Here is an 18,595-nt window from a genome sequence, read left to right as displayed (position 1 = left end):
AGATATTATATCTGTATATTAAAAGAAGAGACCAATATTTCGCGTCGTTACAAACATTTGGTGGACATATCGGTATATGTATATTTTTAGTAGTCTCTATATCCAATAGGACTATATTATCGACTTCTTCAGTCTATGTCTTTCCACCGTATATATATGCACCATACAATTGTTGTGGCTTTTGACGCAAAATTCTCGGTCCATTTGTCCCGCTAAATATTGACTGATTAACATGACCATATACCTTTAGTCATGCGAAATTTCGTGATCTTCAGGTCATACTTGTTATACCCTTCACCACACTGTTTTACAGGGTATAATGTCTTTGTGCATATGTTTGTAACAGGAAAAAATAATCGAGATAGACCCATGGTTCCTTTTGAGAATATGCATAGAAACACTTTCTGAGTTGATTTATGCATGTCCGTCCGTCTGTCCGTCTGTTGGTGTTAAATTGTAAACAAAGTACAGGTCGCATTTATGATCCGAATTGGATGAAAGTTGGCACAGCTCATTTGTTTGGCCCAAGGAAATTTGGCGATATTGAAATTGTGAAAAATCGGTTCAGATTTAGATATAGCTCCCATATATATTTTCGTCCGATTTGATGTAAATGGTGCACCAAAGTCCCCATATATCTTTCGATTTGCACGAAATTCGGCAAAGCGTACTAAATTTAGTCTGGAATGACGTGTGCAAAGTTTCGTGAAAATCGGTTCAGATTTATATATAGCTCCCATATATATTCGTCCGATTTTAGGTAAATAGTCCACTAAAGTCCCTAGAAATCTTTTGATTTGCACGAAATTTGTCATAGTTTATCGAATTAAGGCTAGAATGACGTGTGCTAAGTTTCGTGAAAATCAGTTCGGATTTAGATATAGCTCCCATATATATTTTCGTCCGATTTTATGTAATTGGTGCACAAAAGACCCTATATACCTATATAGAATATACACAAAGTGGTGAAGGGTATCATATAGTCGGCCCAGTCCGACTTTACTACTTTCCTTACTGGTAGGTATTAACCAATATTTACCAAAAAATAATAGCAGTCGCCTTAGACCTTAGACCATTTGTGAATTTTCTTGATTTTGTCTATGAAAATTAAAACCTCCTTTCAGACAATTTAATTGGCAGATATATGGTTTGATAAAGACTCCTTCTTGTGTTTCTGACCGATTTTAGGCATTTTCTTTGCTCACCTCAGGGTGGAGGACAAAAAAGTTCGGCCCGTTTTGATGCACTTTTCTTAGTATTATTTTCCGGTATTATATTTTTCATACGATTTTTTTGTAATTAAAAAATAATTACAACTACGCAGTTTAACATACTTATTCGATATTTTTATTTTCATCGAACACATCCAATAAAAATACATTCAAAAATATATATTTCTTATCAATGTTTGGTTAGACAACTTTTTAGACTCTTAACACTTTTAACTTCTGGAACATCGCCATTGGCAATTGTTTTCTTCTTTTGCAATGACCTACAGCTTCGTAGAGATTTGGTTGATTTCGAACAAGATTTACTCGATTTTTCACTTGTCGTTAATGAATTTGAACGTGTACTTGGCGCCTTTGATACCGGTTTCTTATTGTTCCATATATTTAGAACAAATTTAATTTCCTTTAGAAATGCTTGCTTAAATGTCAAACCTTCTTCGGCTGCCACGTGATGTGTATATAACAAAAAATCCGTTATACCAATAATATAGGCTATAAATATACCAACATACAGGGTATAGAAAATTCCACGAACATTGTCAAACGTTAAATCGGGTGTATCTTTTTCCGGTGCCTCCTCATGATCACATGAGTTGTTGGTATTTTTCCACCATTTTTGTTTTAGCGATGGTAAAATGCCCTTCTCTGCCAGGCGTAGAATTGCCACGTTCAGTGAATGACGATATTCGGCACCTGAAATAAAAATTAAAATTTAATATTGCGTCGTAAACATTTCTTGGTATTTTTTGTTCTTTACCAAACGGCACAGCAATGGCATAATGTTTTTCACCAAAAGTTTCACCCAGCATTTGCAATTTACAATTCCGTTCGGTATTGTACTCCAACGAGGTGGTTTCCATCAAAAACATATATGAGCCATTATTCTTTAGGACTCTTTCAACACCTTCATTGTTATCTTTTGTATAGACCGGAGGCTCTGACCCCTGCATTCGATTAAACGCCAGACGATATGTGGTTTCATTGGATTCGGCAAACAGGGAATAGGTGCTGCCACCTTCTATAGTACCAAATTTCACTTCATTTTGCCCCGCCAAATCGGCAATGCTGTTAATTGAACCTTCCATTTTACTGTTCGTTAAGAAGGCAGCCATATTGGCTGTGTATGAGTTATTGATGATAATGGCGAAAATCCAAAACATGGTTGTGAAAATACGCATTGTTGAATGGGTGGGTAGAATGTCACAACCTGCTGTCATAATCGAACCAATTGTTATCCAAATACTATTCGAAATAGTCCAACGATTTTCCACAACGTCGGGATTTTTATTACAGGGATGTGGATTTTCCCAATCTCCAACAGTTATTCTGAACAAAAACGGAGGATTGCAATGACTTGTGTAATGTAGCAGAAGTAAGTTAACGCCTTACCTCGATATGGCAAAGTAAAGAAATGATATTATGAATATCGATGCCATAACATACACCCATACTTCGCTCTGAAATGGTTCTAAAAATGCACTCCATGATTTCCGCTCGACTGGTTTCTTATAGGCCAATATACTAATACCCAATGTCATGAAGGGAACACTGAAATCAACAACTTCCTTGCGTGCTTGGGTGATAGTCAAATCGCATAACCCCATGTGAGCATCCTGTAAAAAAATTGACAAATGAGATAACTTTAAAATCGTGGTATAACTCTTTTGAAGGCATGTTTTTCAGGAGTGTAATGTTTGCCCTTAAGGTCGGCTCAGACGATCGTGTGGTGGACGTTTAGAATAACTTAAACAGGTCAGGACCTTTATGTGGGGTGTAACTTGTTGTAAATTTACTTATAGTAGTTTGTATATGTTCTAAGAATATTATATACCAAATTACTTACACTCAGGATAGAAATTGGGCTATAAACTGCATCATACTGTCGAAAATATTTTATCGAACTATTTTTAAATCTGAACATAATTCGCTACGGGGTGCAAAATTTCGATTACATCCAATAAAGGTGGGGTCGGACATAAAATCGGTCCAAAATGTATCTATGTGGATGCTACAACTACTCCTGATCAGATTTAAACGAAATTTAGCACATCATTCTAGACGCTGTAAAAGTCAAGTTCTGTATTGAAGAGATCCAAGAGGTAATTTCTGACATTAACACCTAACCTTGTGTCAGTTAAAGTTATCATGCATTGCCGCATTAATTTTTCAGGGAAGCCGAACTCTGACATGGCTTTAAACACATCTGAGCGGATTGGGCTGTTGAATGCGGCTTTATAGTTGACGAATAGTCGGAAGGTGTCAATATGTTTTTAGTGGGTCTTTTCCAGGATTTGACGCAGAGTGAAAATCTGGTCTATGGTGGATTTGCCAGGTCTGGATCAATAATATTATTGCATAATATTATTGAATTGATTTGCCAGGTCTGAAGCCGCATTGGTATGATCCTATAATGTCATTGACCAATGGACAGCACTTTATATGCGATGGGAAGGAGACTATTTCCTCTATAGTTGCCACATATCGTCTCGTCTCCTTTTTTGTGCACCGGACACAGGATACTGAGGTTCCAATCATTTGGCATGTATTTCTCTAATCAAATTGTACTAATCAGTTGGGGCATGCTCCTGATCAGAGTCTGACCAAAGGCCTAGAATAGTTCGACTGGACAGCCAATTAATTGTTATTCTGACCTCATCATGGCTAGGTGGTATATACTCCATACCGTTATCTCTTATTCTTCACCGTTACTATTCGATACCAGAAGCTTTGCAAAATGCTCTATCCAGATCCTCAGCACACTGTCTGTATCTGTCACCAGGTTTCCTTCTTTGGGGTTTTTTACACGTTGGTAAAATTTACGGACTTCATTCTTACTCCTGTACATCTCGATTTGCTCACGCTCTCGTTTTTCTTATTCTTTCTTTTGAAAATACGTTTCTCCTCTCTCCTTTTCACACGATAATACTCTCTCACATTGAGTGTTGCGATTGTTTGCAGCGTTGTCCTATACGCTGTGTTTCTCAAATCTGTAGCATTTCGACACTTCTTATCGTACCGCGTATTTCTTGATGGTGTCTTTGGAACCCATATGTTGCTTTTGCTGCAGTTTGCAGCGAGTGGGCAATTCTCTGCCATTGTGCTTCTATATTATTATCGGGACAAGTGGTGCTTTCGTCAAGCAATTGGGTAAGTTGAGCGAAGTAGGCTTCTGCTATCTGTTGTGTTTCCGTGTTATGTTAGATCGCACCTTTGCTACTAAATTAAGACGAGTGCGAACCTTGACTATTACAGGGTAATGGTGTGAATTGATATTCGCTCCTCGTAACGATCGAATATCTAAAACACTGGAAGAATGACCAAATTGATTTCTCGTTGCTTGATCGGAAGAAATCCAGGTGGCCTTGTGTATATCGAGATGCTTGACTTTGGTGCTGCTAACTATCATGTTTTTGCTGCCGTTGCCGAATGTTTCTTTATGGAGGCTGAATTTTCCGACGATGGAGCCAAATATATTTTTTCTTCCGATTTTTCAATAAAAATCTCATAGCAGATTTTTAATGTCATGACCAGGTCAGCGGTCATATGCAGTTTTTAGGCGCTCATAAAATATATTTTTGGTCTGTTCATCTTTGTCTTCCGTCGGAGCAGTGTCACAAATAAGACTGATGTAGAGGAACTTCGCTTTTATACGGATTATAGCAATTAGCTCATCGACTACAGATAATCTAAAGACGAGGTCTTTTATTCTCTTGTTAGCAATAAATCTGCAGACAAATTCACATCTCATTTCATGGCAGCAGTGTGTATTCATGTGATTTACTTACGGTTCATTTTCTGTTTATTTCTAGACCAATTTCAACCTAAGTATCAGTAGTTTGTATATTGTTTTCTCCTGACAGCAGTTACTATGACGTAGCTTCCACATAAAATTCCGAATCAATTTCAAATTTTTTGAATGCCCAACTCATGGCAGTGGGCACAAAAATATTCGGACCCCCAAAAAATATTTGAAAATTTTATTTAATTTTACTCACATTATTGATAATTTCGCCAATAATACCATCCCAACGTTTTGTCTCCTTATTGTATTTACCATAGCCATTACCTGGCACTGGTACGAAAACATATTCAAATTGCATTTCCTTTGACAGTTCATCAATTAAGTCGACAACATAACCAGTATAACGTGAACTTCCCATAATTTCAGTATCAGTAGCATTTTCCCTATGAAAAATCAACATTTATTAAACAGATAAAATAAAAAATATATTTTTTTCATTACCTTTCCATAAAATACGGAGCACCGATACGTGTTGCCACTTTATAAACAATTTTCTTTGTAATATTATTGGAAATATGTTCATTGTAAATGTGACCATTTGTATGACATACTGCCAGACTGTAATTATCCATTGGTTCATAGATTTCCATTTCAAATTGTGTACGATGACCATAGTTATCGAATTGCATGGATCCGTAATGAAAGTAACTATCGTTCAGAAATGATGCCTGTAATTTTATTTTACGTGGATGAGATTGTGGTTATGGCTTGAAAAAAAAAACTGAAAAGTTTTACCTGGCCCATTATCCTCCGAATGTATTCGCCAAAAGGCCAACGACCCATTTCACCACTGAAGTCTAAATTCTCACAAGTATACCGAGGAGGATCCTCTATAATATAGTGTGTGGTTATATTTTTTAGAGCCAAATAGTATAACATCACAGCATCGTGTATTAGTTTGGGTAATAACTTTTGGCTTGGTTCATTATTAACTTGATTTAAATTTGGCAACTAAAGGGAATAAAATATTAATAAAAAATAAATATTTTTTATGTCAGCAATATATATTAAACCAGATAAGAACGTATCAAAGTGGGAATAGTCCAATAATTACTTACGCCACTTTGGGCATATGCAGGAGACGCTGTTGTTATAATATGGACATTTCTTGACCATAGTATGTTAAGATTAATGGGGTTTTATAAACTCTGATACGACAAAACTATGACTATTTGGACCACAGTTAAGTTGGACAAAAATAGCTTAAATTGGAAAATAGGTAGTATCTGCCCAAATTATAATCATCGGTTTGGTGTATGGGAGCTACAGTAAAATGTGGACCAATGTATAGTATTCAAAGATCTATCTATTGGTCTCCTGTATACGGCGGTGCTCTATGCCACATTAAAAACATATATCTCATTCTAAAATTATTTTTGCCATACTTCTCCTACCAAACTCTATATGATACCCTTCACCACTTTGGGTCCTTAAAATCGAATCTAATTATAACCTGTAGATAGAACCGACATATTATCTTTAGAGGACCTTTGAAATGTAATCGGACGAAAGTAAATGTGTGATCTTCACAGTTTTTTGAATCTCATAAAAAACCCCATACGCATACCGAGAAAAACTATTTATGTAAATTTGGACCTAATTGCGCTATAGTAAAATGTGGACCAATGTACATTATTCAAAGATCTATCTATTGGTCTCCTGTATACGTCGGTGCCCTACGCCAAATTAAAAACATATATCTCATTCTAAAAACCAGTAAGGACGGGGCCGACTATATGATACCCTTCACCACTTTGGGTATATTCAACAGATGAATCTTAACAGACGTCGCATTTTTGAAGAACCAGTAAAATGAAATTGGACCCATAAACATGTCTTTCTGCAACCTATACAAAGTTTTTCACTTGGTCAGATATAGAGTTGATTCTTTTCAATGGGACAAAATTATGTAAATCAATTTAAAGCATGTACCAATCGGATATCCGTTGATTATTTGGATACATATCTGACAAACATGAAGAGTTTGGTGCGCCATTTACTTCAAATAGGACAAAAATATGTATAAAAGCTATATCAAAATCTAAGCCGATTTCATCGAAACTTGTCACAGAATTAAATAAAACTTTCCACATGCTAGGTTATGTAAACTATATATCTTTGGGTCTTTGGTGCACATTTTACTTAAAATCTGACGAAACTATATATAAGAACTATATCTAAATCTGAACCAATTTCAACAAAACTTGTCACACGTTATCTCATAATAACTTCAATAAGTTGTGCAAAATTTTGTGCCAAGCGGACCCACCTGGGAAATTCTGTGCAGCATTTATATCTAACTTATAGGTTATACTAAGTGCATTACGAAAGATATATGTGGACGAAAATGTATATGGGAGCTATATTTAAATTTGGAGCGCTTTTCACGAAACTTAACACACATCATTCTATACTTCATTCAGTACGATATGGCAAATTTCGTGCAAATCGAAAGATATAGAGGGACACTGATGCACTATTTATCTAAAATCGGACGAAAATATATATGGGAGCTATATCTAAATCTACGCCGATTTTCACGAAACTTAACACACATCATTGTAGACTTTATTCAGTACGCTGTACCAAATTTCGTGGAAATCGAAAGATATATAGGGACTTTGGTACACCATTTTCCTTTAATCGGACGAAACTATATATGAGAGCTATATCTAAATCTGAACCGATTGTCACGAAACTTAGCACACATCATTCTAGACCTATTTCATTATGCTTTGCCAAATTTCGTGAAAATCGAAAGATATATAGGGACTTTGGTACACCATTTACCTTAAATCGGGCGAAACTATATATGGGAGCTATATCTAAATCTAAACCGATTTTCTCGAAACTTAGCACACGTCATTTTAGACATAATTCAATACGCTATGTCAAAATTCGTGAAAATCGAAAGATATATAGGGACTTTGGTGCACCATTTACCTAAAATCGGACGAAACTATATATGGGAGCTATATCTAAATCTGAACCGAAACTTAGCAGACATCATTCTAAACCTAATTCAGTAGGCTATACCAAATTGCAACTCGAAAGATATATAGGGACCATTTATATTAAATCGGACGAAACTATATATGGGAACTATATCTAAATCTGAACCGATTTTCTTCAATTTCAATAGGGTTCGTCCTTGGGTCAATTAAGTGACCTATGCCAAATTTCATCCAAATCGGATGATAAATGCGACCTGTACTTTGTTCACAAAAATACATGGACGGACAGACTAGAAGACAGACATGCATAAATCGACTCAGAAAGTGATTCCCTGCATATTCTCAAAAGGAACGATGGGTCTATCTCGATTATTTTTTCCTGTTACAAACATATGCACAAAGACATAATACCCTGTACCACAGTGTGATGAAGGGTATAAAAATTGAGCAACCGTGGCGTGTACCATTCGGTATAATGCAGCACAGTGCGCTGTCCACAATTTTATTTCGTGTATCTGAAAAAGACGTAGACTCTTCGGGGTACCATTTACATAAAATCAGACGAAAATATGAACCGATTTAGCAACTTTAATGCACATCACTCTGAACCCACGTCTTCCCAACCATAGGCTCTTCGGTGCACCATTTACATACAGCGCAAAATGTTGTCTCAGTCGGACAAATATTGGGAGGACCTATAATTAGACGAAACTATATATGGGAGCTATATATAAATCTGAACCGATTTCCAAAAAACTCTGCATATATCAATAATGACCTATTTCAGTAGGCTTTGCCAAATTTTCTCAATCAGACAATCCTAGTGAGTTTGGTGCATCAGTTACATAAAATCGGACGAAAATATATAGAGGAGCGATCTGAACCGATTTTCTCCAATTTTAATAAAGTTCGTTACATATAATCGGACGAAAATATATATGGGGGCTATTTCTAAATCTGAACTGATATTCTCCAATTTTAATAAGGTTCGTTCTTGAGCCAAATATGTGACTTGTGCGAAATTTCATCCAAATCGGATAATAATTACGACCCGTACGTTGTTTACAATTTAACAACAAGAGACGGACATGCATAATCGACACAAAGACATAACACCCTGTACCACAGTGTGGTGAAGGGTATGAAAATAAAATCATACTTACATTGGTAGGCCTCTCTTTAAATCTCACCGCGGTAATGTTTAAAGCGAACGTTTCATTATGTCTTAATGGCTCCAAAATACCTTCCAGATTTTCCAAATTTGTCAAAAATAAATGCTAAAAAATATAAACAGTTTTTTCATATTATTACATTTCAAACACATACACTCGCACAACTTACATTAAATTGCCCAGTCATATCAAACGGTATCGAGGCATTTAACATTTCTACTAATATATCGGCTGGGCAGTCTAAAATTACCCTTCGATCACCTTTCATACTCTTCCATAGATTTCGATAATCATCTCCCTTACGATATTTTCGCAAACGAACTGCATCAATATAGAGATCTCTTAATTGAATAATATCCTGTAATCTCATCGGAGCGGTATCTGTAATAAATTATTTCATTATCAGTATATATAAACGTATTAAATGCGCAGAAATCTCTTAAATCACCATCATCAATGTCGTAGACCAAATTAAATTTCCTCCAACCATAGTTGTGAATAATATCGGAATAGGCTTTGGAAATCATTTGTTGTGCCGGATAGACATTCACTGTTAACTGATGGCCAGCTTTTTGTTCCTCAGGTTCCTCGATAATGGCATCGAAAAGGATGTTTGGTATACCAGTTATATTTGCGAGTACTGCAACTACGTCTGAAATAATATGTGGAAATTTTTATGAATGCGTATGAAGTTAATATTAACTATATACTATATATTGTTCAATCTAACATGAAGCAATACTCCAATCCGATCCAAACTATATGTCAAATCCAGGGCATAGATTTAGTGCAAATATGAAATCTATTGATCTATTCTTCCTAGGATCTCCGCACAGTGTTTCGAAGTAACATAAACATGATGTGTTTTAAGTCAAAATTTATCTATTTCTCATATCTACATATAATCGAAAGTATATATCAGTTAAATTGTTCACAAAAGACAGAGGTCGGTATATGGTAGGGGAGACTGGGGCACCTTCGGCATCGGGGCACCTTCGGCAATCGCGTTTTCGATATGAAGCTCTCACCGTACATCACTAGTTTCGATATATAGGTATCGAGTATCGAAATAAATAAATGACACAAAGTTTGAAATTTCTAGCTAATAAGCTTATTTAGATACATATTTTTTTGTATTTTTATAGATGTTTCTGTAATATTTCAATTCCATTTCGTAAGTATTTCGTGTATAAAACTTTTGAAATTTTTAAGACAATATTATTAAAAAGAGGTTAACTACGATGTGTATTATTATAGAAATATTTAAAAATATAATGTTTTTACAAAATTGATCGAAAAAAATTAAAAAAACTATAAAAAGTATATTCGGGGTACATTCGGCATTTTAAAATGGGGCACATTCGGCAATATACAGATTGTGTAATATTATTTCCTTAAAATGTTTTTGAGTTTGTCTTTAAAACTAATCCTTTAATATGGTTCGAAATTGCATATATAAGATCAAACGTGCTTGCATTGACGAAAATGCGATAGAAAACCCCTATTTCTGATGGTGTGTGCGACCTTGAGATGTAAACGTCCGCCGCTCGAAAATAAAGCCCTATAATTGAAACATTGTGTGGCGTATTAAAACCAAATCGAGCCTTAAGAGGATCAGAATTTCAACCAGACTGATAGCGATGACAATTACCCGGCTATGACTATGGTGCCGAATGTGCCCCATCAAATGCCGAAGCTACCCCGGGTTGGGGCACATTCGGCGAATTTGACTTTTTTTACAAAACTGTAAAATGTTTTAACTAATACTATTTTTTTATATCTTTTTGGTATATCTGACAACGACATGAGGTTCATTGACTTCGCGGCATGGTAGTTAGCAGCACCAGATTCAATCATCACAATATACACAAGGCCACCTGGATTTCTCCCAATCAAACAAGGAGAAATGAAATTGATCATGTTGTGATGTTGTGGTATTTAAATAATATTTTAAACGTTCGATCAAGGGGCGAATATGGGTTCCGACCATTAACTTGTAGCAACTAAGGTTTGCGCTGGTCTTAATGTTGCAGCAAAGGCCCCAAACGGAAGGCTTTGGTGCAGGAACATCCTCCTGTAGAGATGAAGAAGGAACCTTGGTGACCGAAAAAGAGAGCGTGTTGAGAATCTGGAAGGAGCATTTTGTAAAGCTTCTGATATAGTAAGAAGATACCCCAGAACCAGCCGAACTATTCAAGACCGGTGGCCGGGGATCAGGAGAATGTACAAGCTGATTACTAAAATTTGGCTTGAGCATCCTGTGTCCCGTAAACAGAACAGGAGACAATAATATATTTACAAACTATAGAGGAATTAGTCTCCTTCCCATCGCAAATAGAGTTCTATCCAGTGAACGACTGAAGTCAATGGTCAATGAAATTATTGGACCATACCAATGCGGTCCAATAATGTCATTGACGCTGATAATACCCGTGCTGGTGTATGGATCTGAAGCTTGGGCAAGCAGATGGGGCAGCTCTGGAAGTCTTTGAGAGAAAGATCTTTGGGCCGATCTGTGTCGACGGTGAAAAACGCCTTCGAATGAAGCATTAGTTAGAGCATCTATTATCGGATATCGGCATTGTCGAGCTGCAGTGATTATGGTGGCTATGTCATATTGTGAGAATGGATGAGGATGCCCCAGCTCAGAAGGGATATAAAAGCGAGCCAACTGATGGTTCGCGCAGAAGAGGAAGGCAACAAATTCGATGGAAATATCAAGTCGAAGTCAACATTTCAAAATCTGCTCTTTCCAATTAGAAGAGCTGCGCACAGTATGGACGCCCCTGGAAATCTCCAGTCTTAAACCAACTATGTAATTAAGTAGTTTACGGAAGCCCCCCATAAAGATATCTCTTATTTAAGGCCCGGGATAGGCCCCTTCGAAACGGACAACCCATTATTTGGAATTTTAGGGATTTTGAGTAAATCAGCTATATTTCGAATTTAATTCATGTATAGCCCAATTTTATGAGCTTAATACATAAACCACCGATTCCGAAATAAATATTGTAATAAATAAATATTGCCTAGACATTAAATACTAATTATACCCTTCACCACTCTATTATGTCTTTGTGCATATATTTGTAACAGGCAAAATGAAACGAGGTAGACACATGGTTGATTTATGCATGTCCGTCCGTCCGTCTGTGCATGTTAAATTGTAAACAACGAATAGGTCGCATTTATTATTCGAATTGGATGAAATTTGGCACAGCTCACTTATTTGGCCCAAGGACGAACCCTATTGAAATTGGGAAAAATCGGTTCAGACTTAGATATAGCTCCCATATATATTTTCGTCCGATTTAATATAAATGGGGCACGAAATTTCTTATGTTTCGATTTGCACGAAATTTGGCATAGCGTACTGAATTAGCCCCAGAATGGCGTGCGCCAATTTTCTAGAAAATCGGTTCAGATTTAGATATAGCTCCCATAAGTACTTTCGTCCGATTAATGGTAAATGGTGCACAAAAGTCCCTATATATCTTCAGATTTGAACGAAATTTGGCACAGAGTACTGAATTGGGTCCAGAATGTTGTGTGCTAAGTTTCGTGAAAAGATTTAGATATAGCTCCCTTATATATTTTCGTCCGATTTAATGTAAATGGTGTGCCAGAGTCCCTATATATATCTTTTGATTTGCACGAAATTTGGCACAGCGTACTGAATCAGGTCTATAATGATGTGTGTTAAGTTTCCTGAAAATCGGTCCAGATTTAGATATAGCTCCCATATATAGTTTCGTCCGATTTAATGAAAATGGTGTGCCAAAGTCCCCATATAACTTTCGATTTGCACGAAATTTGGCATAGCATAATGAATTAGGTATACAATGATGTGTGTTGAGTTTCTTGAAAATCGGTCCAGATTTAGGTATAGCTCCCATATATATTTTCGTCCAATTTAATGTAAATGATTTGCACGAAATTTGGCACAGCGTACTGAATTAGGTCTACAATGATGTATGTTAAGTTTCCTGAAAATCGGTCCAGATTTAGATATAGCTCCCATATATATTTTTGTCCGATTTAATGTAAATAGTGCACCAAATATCCTATACATATATCTCTCTGAAAATCATTCGATTTGCACGAAAATTGTCATAGCGCACTTATATAAGTCTAGAATGACATGTGCTAAGTTTCGTGATAATCGGTTCAGATTTTATGTAATTGGTGCAACAAAGTCCCTATATATCATTCGATTTGCACGAATGTTGTTAAAGGGTACTGAATTAAGTCTAGAATGTTGTTGCTAAGCTTCGTAAAAAGATCCATTGGCACAACGTACTGAAGTAATATAAATTAGTCTCTGGCAAGTTTCCCTGAAATCGGTTCAGATATAGATATATAACAAACATGCGATGTTTGTTAGAATACATATGTAGAATATACCCAAAGTGGTGAAGGGTATAATATAGTATACTTGTTTTTTTTTATATATATATTTAATCAGCCATTTTGGAAATCTGATTTCACATTTGTAATCAGTGACCACAGATGTTCAAAATTTTTAAAAAATGCGACCGCCATTTTCGAACCTCCCTATTGAATTCGTAAGTTTTTTTTGTAAACTCGTAATCTGCGTCCCCGAGTCCCTTATATGTGATATATATTTAGTTAATAAACTACTGCTCTAATTATGGCCAAACAATCTCTGGCCCTAGTCTATGGTACCACATTGAGTTTGTGTTTTATTTCATTTTAAGGTAAAACAAAATAGTATTACAATTTATCTATCTATGTCATTTGGAATTTTCATGCTTTAATATGTTTAAAATAATATAAAAATATAAATTAGTTTGTCTCCCATAACCATTTGATATTAAAACAAAAATAAAATATAAACAATACATGTCTGGATCTAAAATAAGCACACACACTCGTCCAAATATCCATTCAAAATTATCCACACACTATTTGGTTTTGTTATTATTCCGGACATTGACCTCAATCTCTATCAAACACTTATCAGGCAATGTGACAACAAAATACAACAAATACATTAGCTACCAATACTTACCACTGTTTGCCCTTGAACTTGGTCCAAAAATAGCTGCAACACCCATATCTAATAAGTCGCATGCTAGAAATAGTGGCGGCAAAGATAATTTTCACTTTTAAACGAATTACTTCCAATTATTCAATTCAAAAAAATAAATAAATAAATTTAAGCTAACATCAAAACAAAATGGGCCACGAACCATACTTTTCAATAAACATTGTGCTGTCGTAGGTATTTAGTCTCATGACGATTGGCTGTAGTAAAAATTCATCCTTGCTCAGGGTGTTTACAAACTCAATCGATTGCACAAAGGCTTCCTCAATTTCGAATTCATTGTCGTAGAACAAAGCACCTGTTATTTTGGGAAATGTTTCAATAAAATTATTATTTTTCATAATTTTATTTGATGTTGTAAACAGAACACCACCTATTTTGATTTGGGGAATTTCTGGAAAATTCATTTGACAATTGACAGCTGCCAGACACAATAGTAAAACAATAAATTTCATGTTTTTTTTTGGGGGGGCTTTTTGTTATATTAAGAAATAAATTATGTGAACTTATCGTGTCGTAAATTATGTGAACTCGTCGTTTCCTTCGCGCTCACACACACTTCGGTCCGTACACAATCGAATCTCGCGACTAACTAAATTGAAAATTTTAATAAAAAAACTTTTTTAGGATATTTGGTAGTTTTTGTTTTTGGAATTAGAACATTTGTTAATAAAATCATATTTACATTTCATTCTTTTAAGAGACGATCGCCTCTCTTTCGTTTTAGGAACAGTATTTGTTGAAACATTCACGTTTGTGTTTGGATTTTTTTAAGCAAACGCCAGCTATGGAAATTTAGATGTTTTGAAGATTTTAGCCGTCATTCCATTCGGAATGGATATAATTTGCATTTTATGTGTTCAGAGTAGAAAATATGTCCACGGAGAGAAGTACCAATATACATCCACATTTTAGTAAAAACTCATATAGATACTAAAATGTGGATGTACTTTGGCATATGAAAATAATAAATATGGGGCCACGTTTTGGTATATCCTCCCAATAACCGCCCTATTTTCGGCATATTAATGCTTTTAGACGCACCTACCAACCGAAGTTGTTGTTGATGGATGGCTTCTCCGATTATTCGAAAGTGAAATTTATTGGATATTTATTTTACAATTTTATGTTATGATATAACCTGAAATATTCATTTTCGAATCTATGAAATATGTATTCTTGATCAGCGTAAATTTGTAAGATTAAGGTGGACGAAATTTGCTTATTATTGGCCTTAAGAGCACCAGACACAAAATTGGATAAATCGGGCCACTATATGGGAGGTATACCAAATACCTCCCATATAGTGGGTCTTGAAAATTTTATCCTTTGGCCTATAAAATCTTTAATTTTCAACAAAATTCAATGAAAATTGACAATTTTTATCTACTTGTGTCTGGAAAGCGACTGACAAAAAACAGATCGGACCAAGATTTGGTATACATCCCATATAGTGGGTCTTGAGAAATTCAAACTTTTTGGCTTAAAAAATCTGTAATTTTCGACCAATTTCAACGAAAATTGGCAATTTATATCTAATTATGTCCATAAAGAAACTGACAAAAAATGAATAGATCGGATCAATATTTGGTATACCTCACATACAAAGGGTGTTGCAAATTTGGACGAAGACAATAATAAGTGCTGCAATTTAGTTGTTTGTTTAGTTGACGTTTCAGAGCGCTTACCATACAAATGACCCTGAATAATTAATAATATTCCTGAATAAGTAACTATTCTATACCATTAAATCACTATTTACCACTATATTTATACCCTACACAACTATGTTGTCAGGGTATTATAGCTTTGTGCAGCCCCAAAAGTTTGTAACGCCGTGAAATATTGGTCCTAGACCCACCTTCGAGTATACCGATCCTCATATCTCGACTAGCTGAGTCGATCTAAACATGTGTGTAAGTCCGTCCGTCTGTTCATTATAATTTGTAAACACGATACAGCCACAGTTATGGGTCAATCTTCACGATTGGATGGGATCTGGGCAATGAAGACCCCTATTGTTTTTGGAAGAGATCAGTTAATATTTAGGGGATGAAATGGACCAAAAACTTTATTTTTGTCGGCTTTTCTGGTCGCTCCAGAGGCCGCAATTATGGCCCAAACACCGCGATTTTGTGCATGGAGAAGGGGATTGGGCCAAAGAATAAGGATGCCTGTTATGATAAAGAGCGGTCAATATTTAGCGGGACAAATGGACCCTGACTTTTGTGTGAAAAATTACAAAATTTGTATTGTATGGTGTATATATTTACTCCCCTGCAAGCATTTGGAAGTGAGTTTCTAACTCCATCTCCAAATAAGTATCTACTTCGACACTAATTTTTTGTAAAAAGGTGATACTTCGTAACGAAGAGAAGTGGTTGACCTTTAAATTGATATCAATTATATGGTCGTATGTAAGAGTTACGTATTCATATATTATTTAGTAACCCATTACCACACTGGAGGGCGCAAATATAGCCCTGATCTCTTTGAAATGTCCATGAGGATCCAGGACAACGCCTGCATTTTTCGGTGATGATCAGATAATAATTTTGGGATGAAGTGGACCAAAAACTTAAATTTTTGTGTTTATACCCTTCACCACACTGTGGTACAGGGTATTATGTCTTTGTGCATATGTTTGTAACAGGCAAAAGGAATCGAGATAGACCCATAGTTACTTTTGCTTATTTGGCCCAGGGACGAACCCTATTGAAATTGAGAAAAATCGGTTCAGATTTAGATATAGCTCCCATATATATTTTCGTCCGATTTAAGGTAAATGGTGCACCAAAGTCCCTATATATCGTTCGATTTGCACGAAATTTGGCACAGCGTAATGAATTAAGCCTAGAATAATGTCTGCCAAGTTTCGTAAAAATCGGTCCAGATTTAGATATAGCTCCCATATATAGTTTCGTCCGATTTTATGTAAATGGTGCACCAAAGTCCCTATATATCGTTCGATTTGCACGAAATTTGGCACAGCGTAATGAATTAAGCCTAGAATGATGTCTGCCAAGTTTCCTGAAAATCGGTCCAGATTTAGATATAGCTCCCATATATATTTTCGTCCGATTTTATGTAAATGGTGCACCAAAGTCCCTATATATCTTTCGATTTGCAAGAAATTTGGCAAAACGTACTTAATTGAGCTTAGAGTGATGTCTGCCAAGTTTCGTGAAAATCGGTCCAGATTTAGATATAGCTCCCATATATAGTTTCGTCCGATTTTATGTAAGTGATGCACCAAAGTCCCTATATATATTTCGATTTGCACGAAATTTGGCATAACGTACTTAATAGAGCCTAGAGTGCTTTATGCCAAGTTTCCTGGAATGATGTGTGCTGAGTTTCGTGAAAATCGGTTCAGATTAAGATATATATATATATATATATATATATATTTCCGTCAGATTTAATGTAAATAATGTACCAAAGTTCTAATATTGCATAGATCGATTGATTTTAAGTAATTGACACACCAAGGAACCAATATATGATTGAAAGAACAAAACGTACTGAAATTAGTATAACCCAACCTGTGAAAAGTTTCGTTGAAATCGGTTCAAATTTGGATATAGATTCCACATATATTTTCATCTAAGGTAATTGGTGCTTTTAAGACCCTATATATCTTTGCACGAAATTTGGCATAGCGTGCTGAATTGCGTCTATAATAATGTGTGCCAAGTTTCATGAAAATCGGTTCAGATGTATATAAAGCTCCCATATATATATATATATATATATATAGTCGCCCGATTTTAGGTAAATGGTGCACCAAAGTCTTTGAAAATCATTCCATTTGCACGAAATTTGTCATAGCGTACTGAATTAAGTTTAGAATGACGTGAGCTAAATTTCGTGAAAATCGGTTCAGATTTAAATGTAGCTCCCATATATATTTTCGTCCGGTTTTATGTAATTGGTGCATCGATAGGATACATCTTAGGATACATCTGTTGAACAGAAATAAATTGTGAATGTCACTGCAAAGGTAAAGTACTGTACTATACATCTCCAATGCCATGTACCATGCAAGTGCCTTGCCTAAGTTTAGACTATAATTTTTCTAAAAAAGGTCTATATAATGCGTTAAATTGGTATAATCTTCAACCTGACCCAATATAATTCAAAAGCAACCCTGAAAAAGTAAAATTTTAATAAATACTAATTCGACTATACCTCCGCTTCTGATAACATTATTTTCCAATTAAATGCAAATTTTATGTAAAATATTGTATGATTACTATGTTCTGAATCCGTCTTTCTCCATCCCATTTGACCCTCAATAAATTTTCTTAATGGTATGCATAACATATTCGATCCTTAACTTCTAACTATTTCTTGAATATGTCATATTT

The 18,595-nt window shown here is 35.4% G+C and overlaps 1 protein-coding gene across 1 annotated transcript; it reads right to left on the bottom strand.

Annotated features, from left to right (window-relative positions):
* Nucleotides 1-1,401: 1,401 nt before the first annotated feature.
* Nucleotides 1,402-14,680, bottom strand: LOC133335050 (glutamate receptor ionotropic, kainate 2-like). Its single transcript, XM_061543352.1, has 12 exons — nt 14,599-14,680; nt 14,371-14,523; nt 14,190-14,252; nt 9,606-9,809; nt 9,327-9,538; nt 9,149-9,262; nt 5,767-5,982; nt 5,473-5,699; nt 5,225-5,414; nt 2,619-2,842; nt 1,987-2,555; nt 1,402-1,922 (listed from the first exon to the last, which is right to left on the bottom strand). Exons 1-12 carry the CDS (start codon nt 14,678-14,680, stop codon nt 1,402-1,404), a joined length of 2,775 nt encoding a protein of 924 aa, XP_061399336.1.
* Nucleotides 14,681-18,595: the final 3,915 nt, after the last annotated feature.

The sequence above is a fragment of the Musca vetustissima genome, unplaced genomic scaffold, assembly GCF_032173495.1.
Source record: "Musca vetustissima isolate MV318-11 ecotype Yass unplaced genomic scaffold, APGP_CSIRO_Mvet_v1 utg60785, whole genome shotgun sequence".
Taxonomy (NCBI): domain Eukaryota; kingdom Metazoa; phylum Arthropoda; class Insecta; order Diptera; family Muscidae; genus Musca; species Musca vetustissima.
This window is presented reverse-complemented; position numbering and strand designations above follow the sequence as displayed.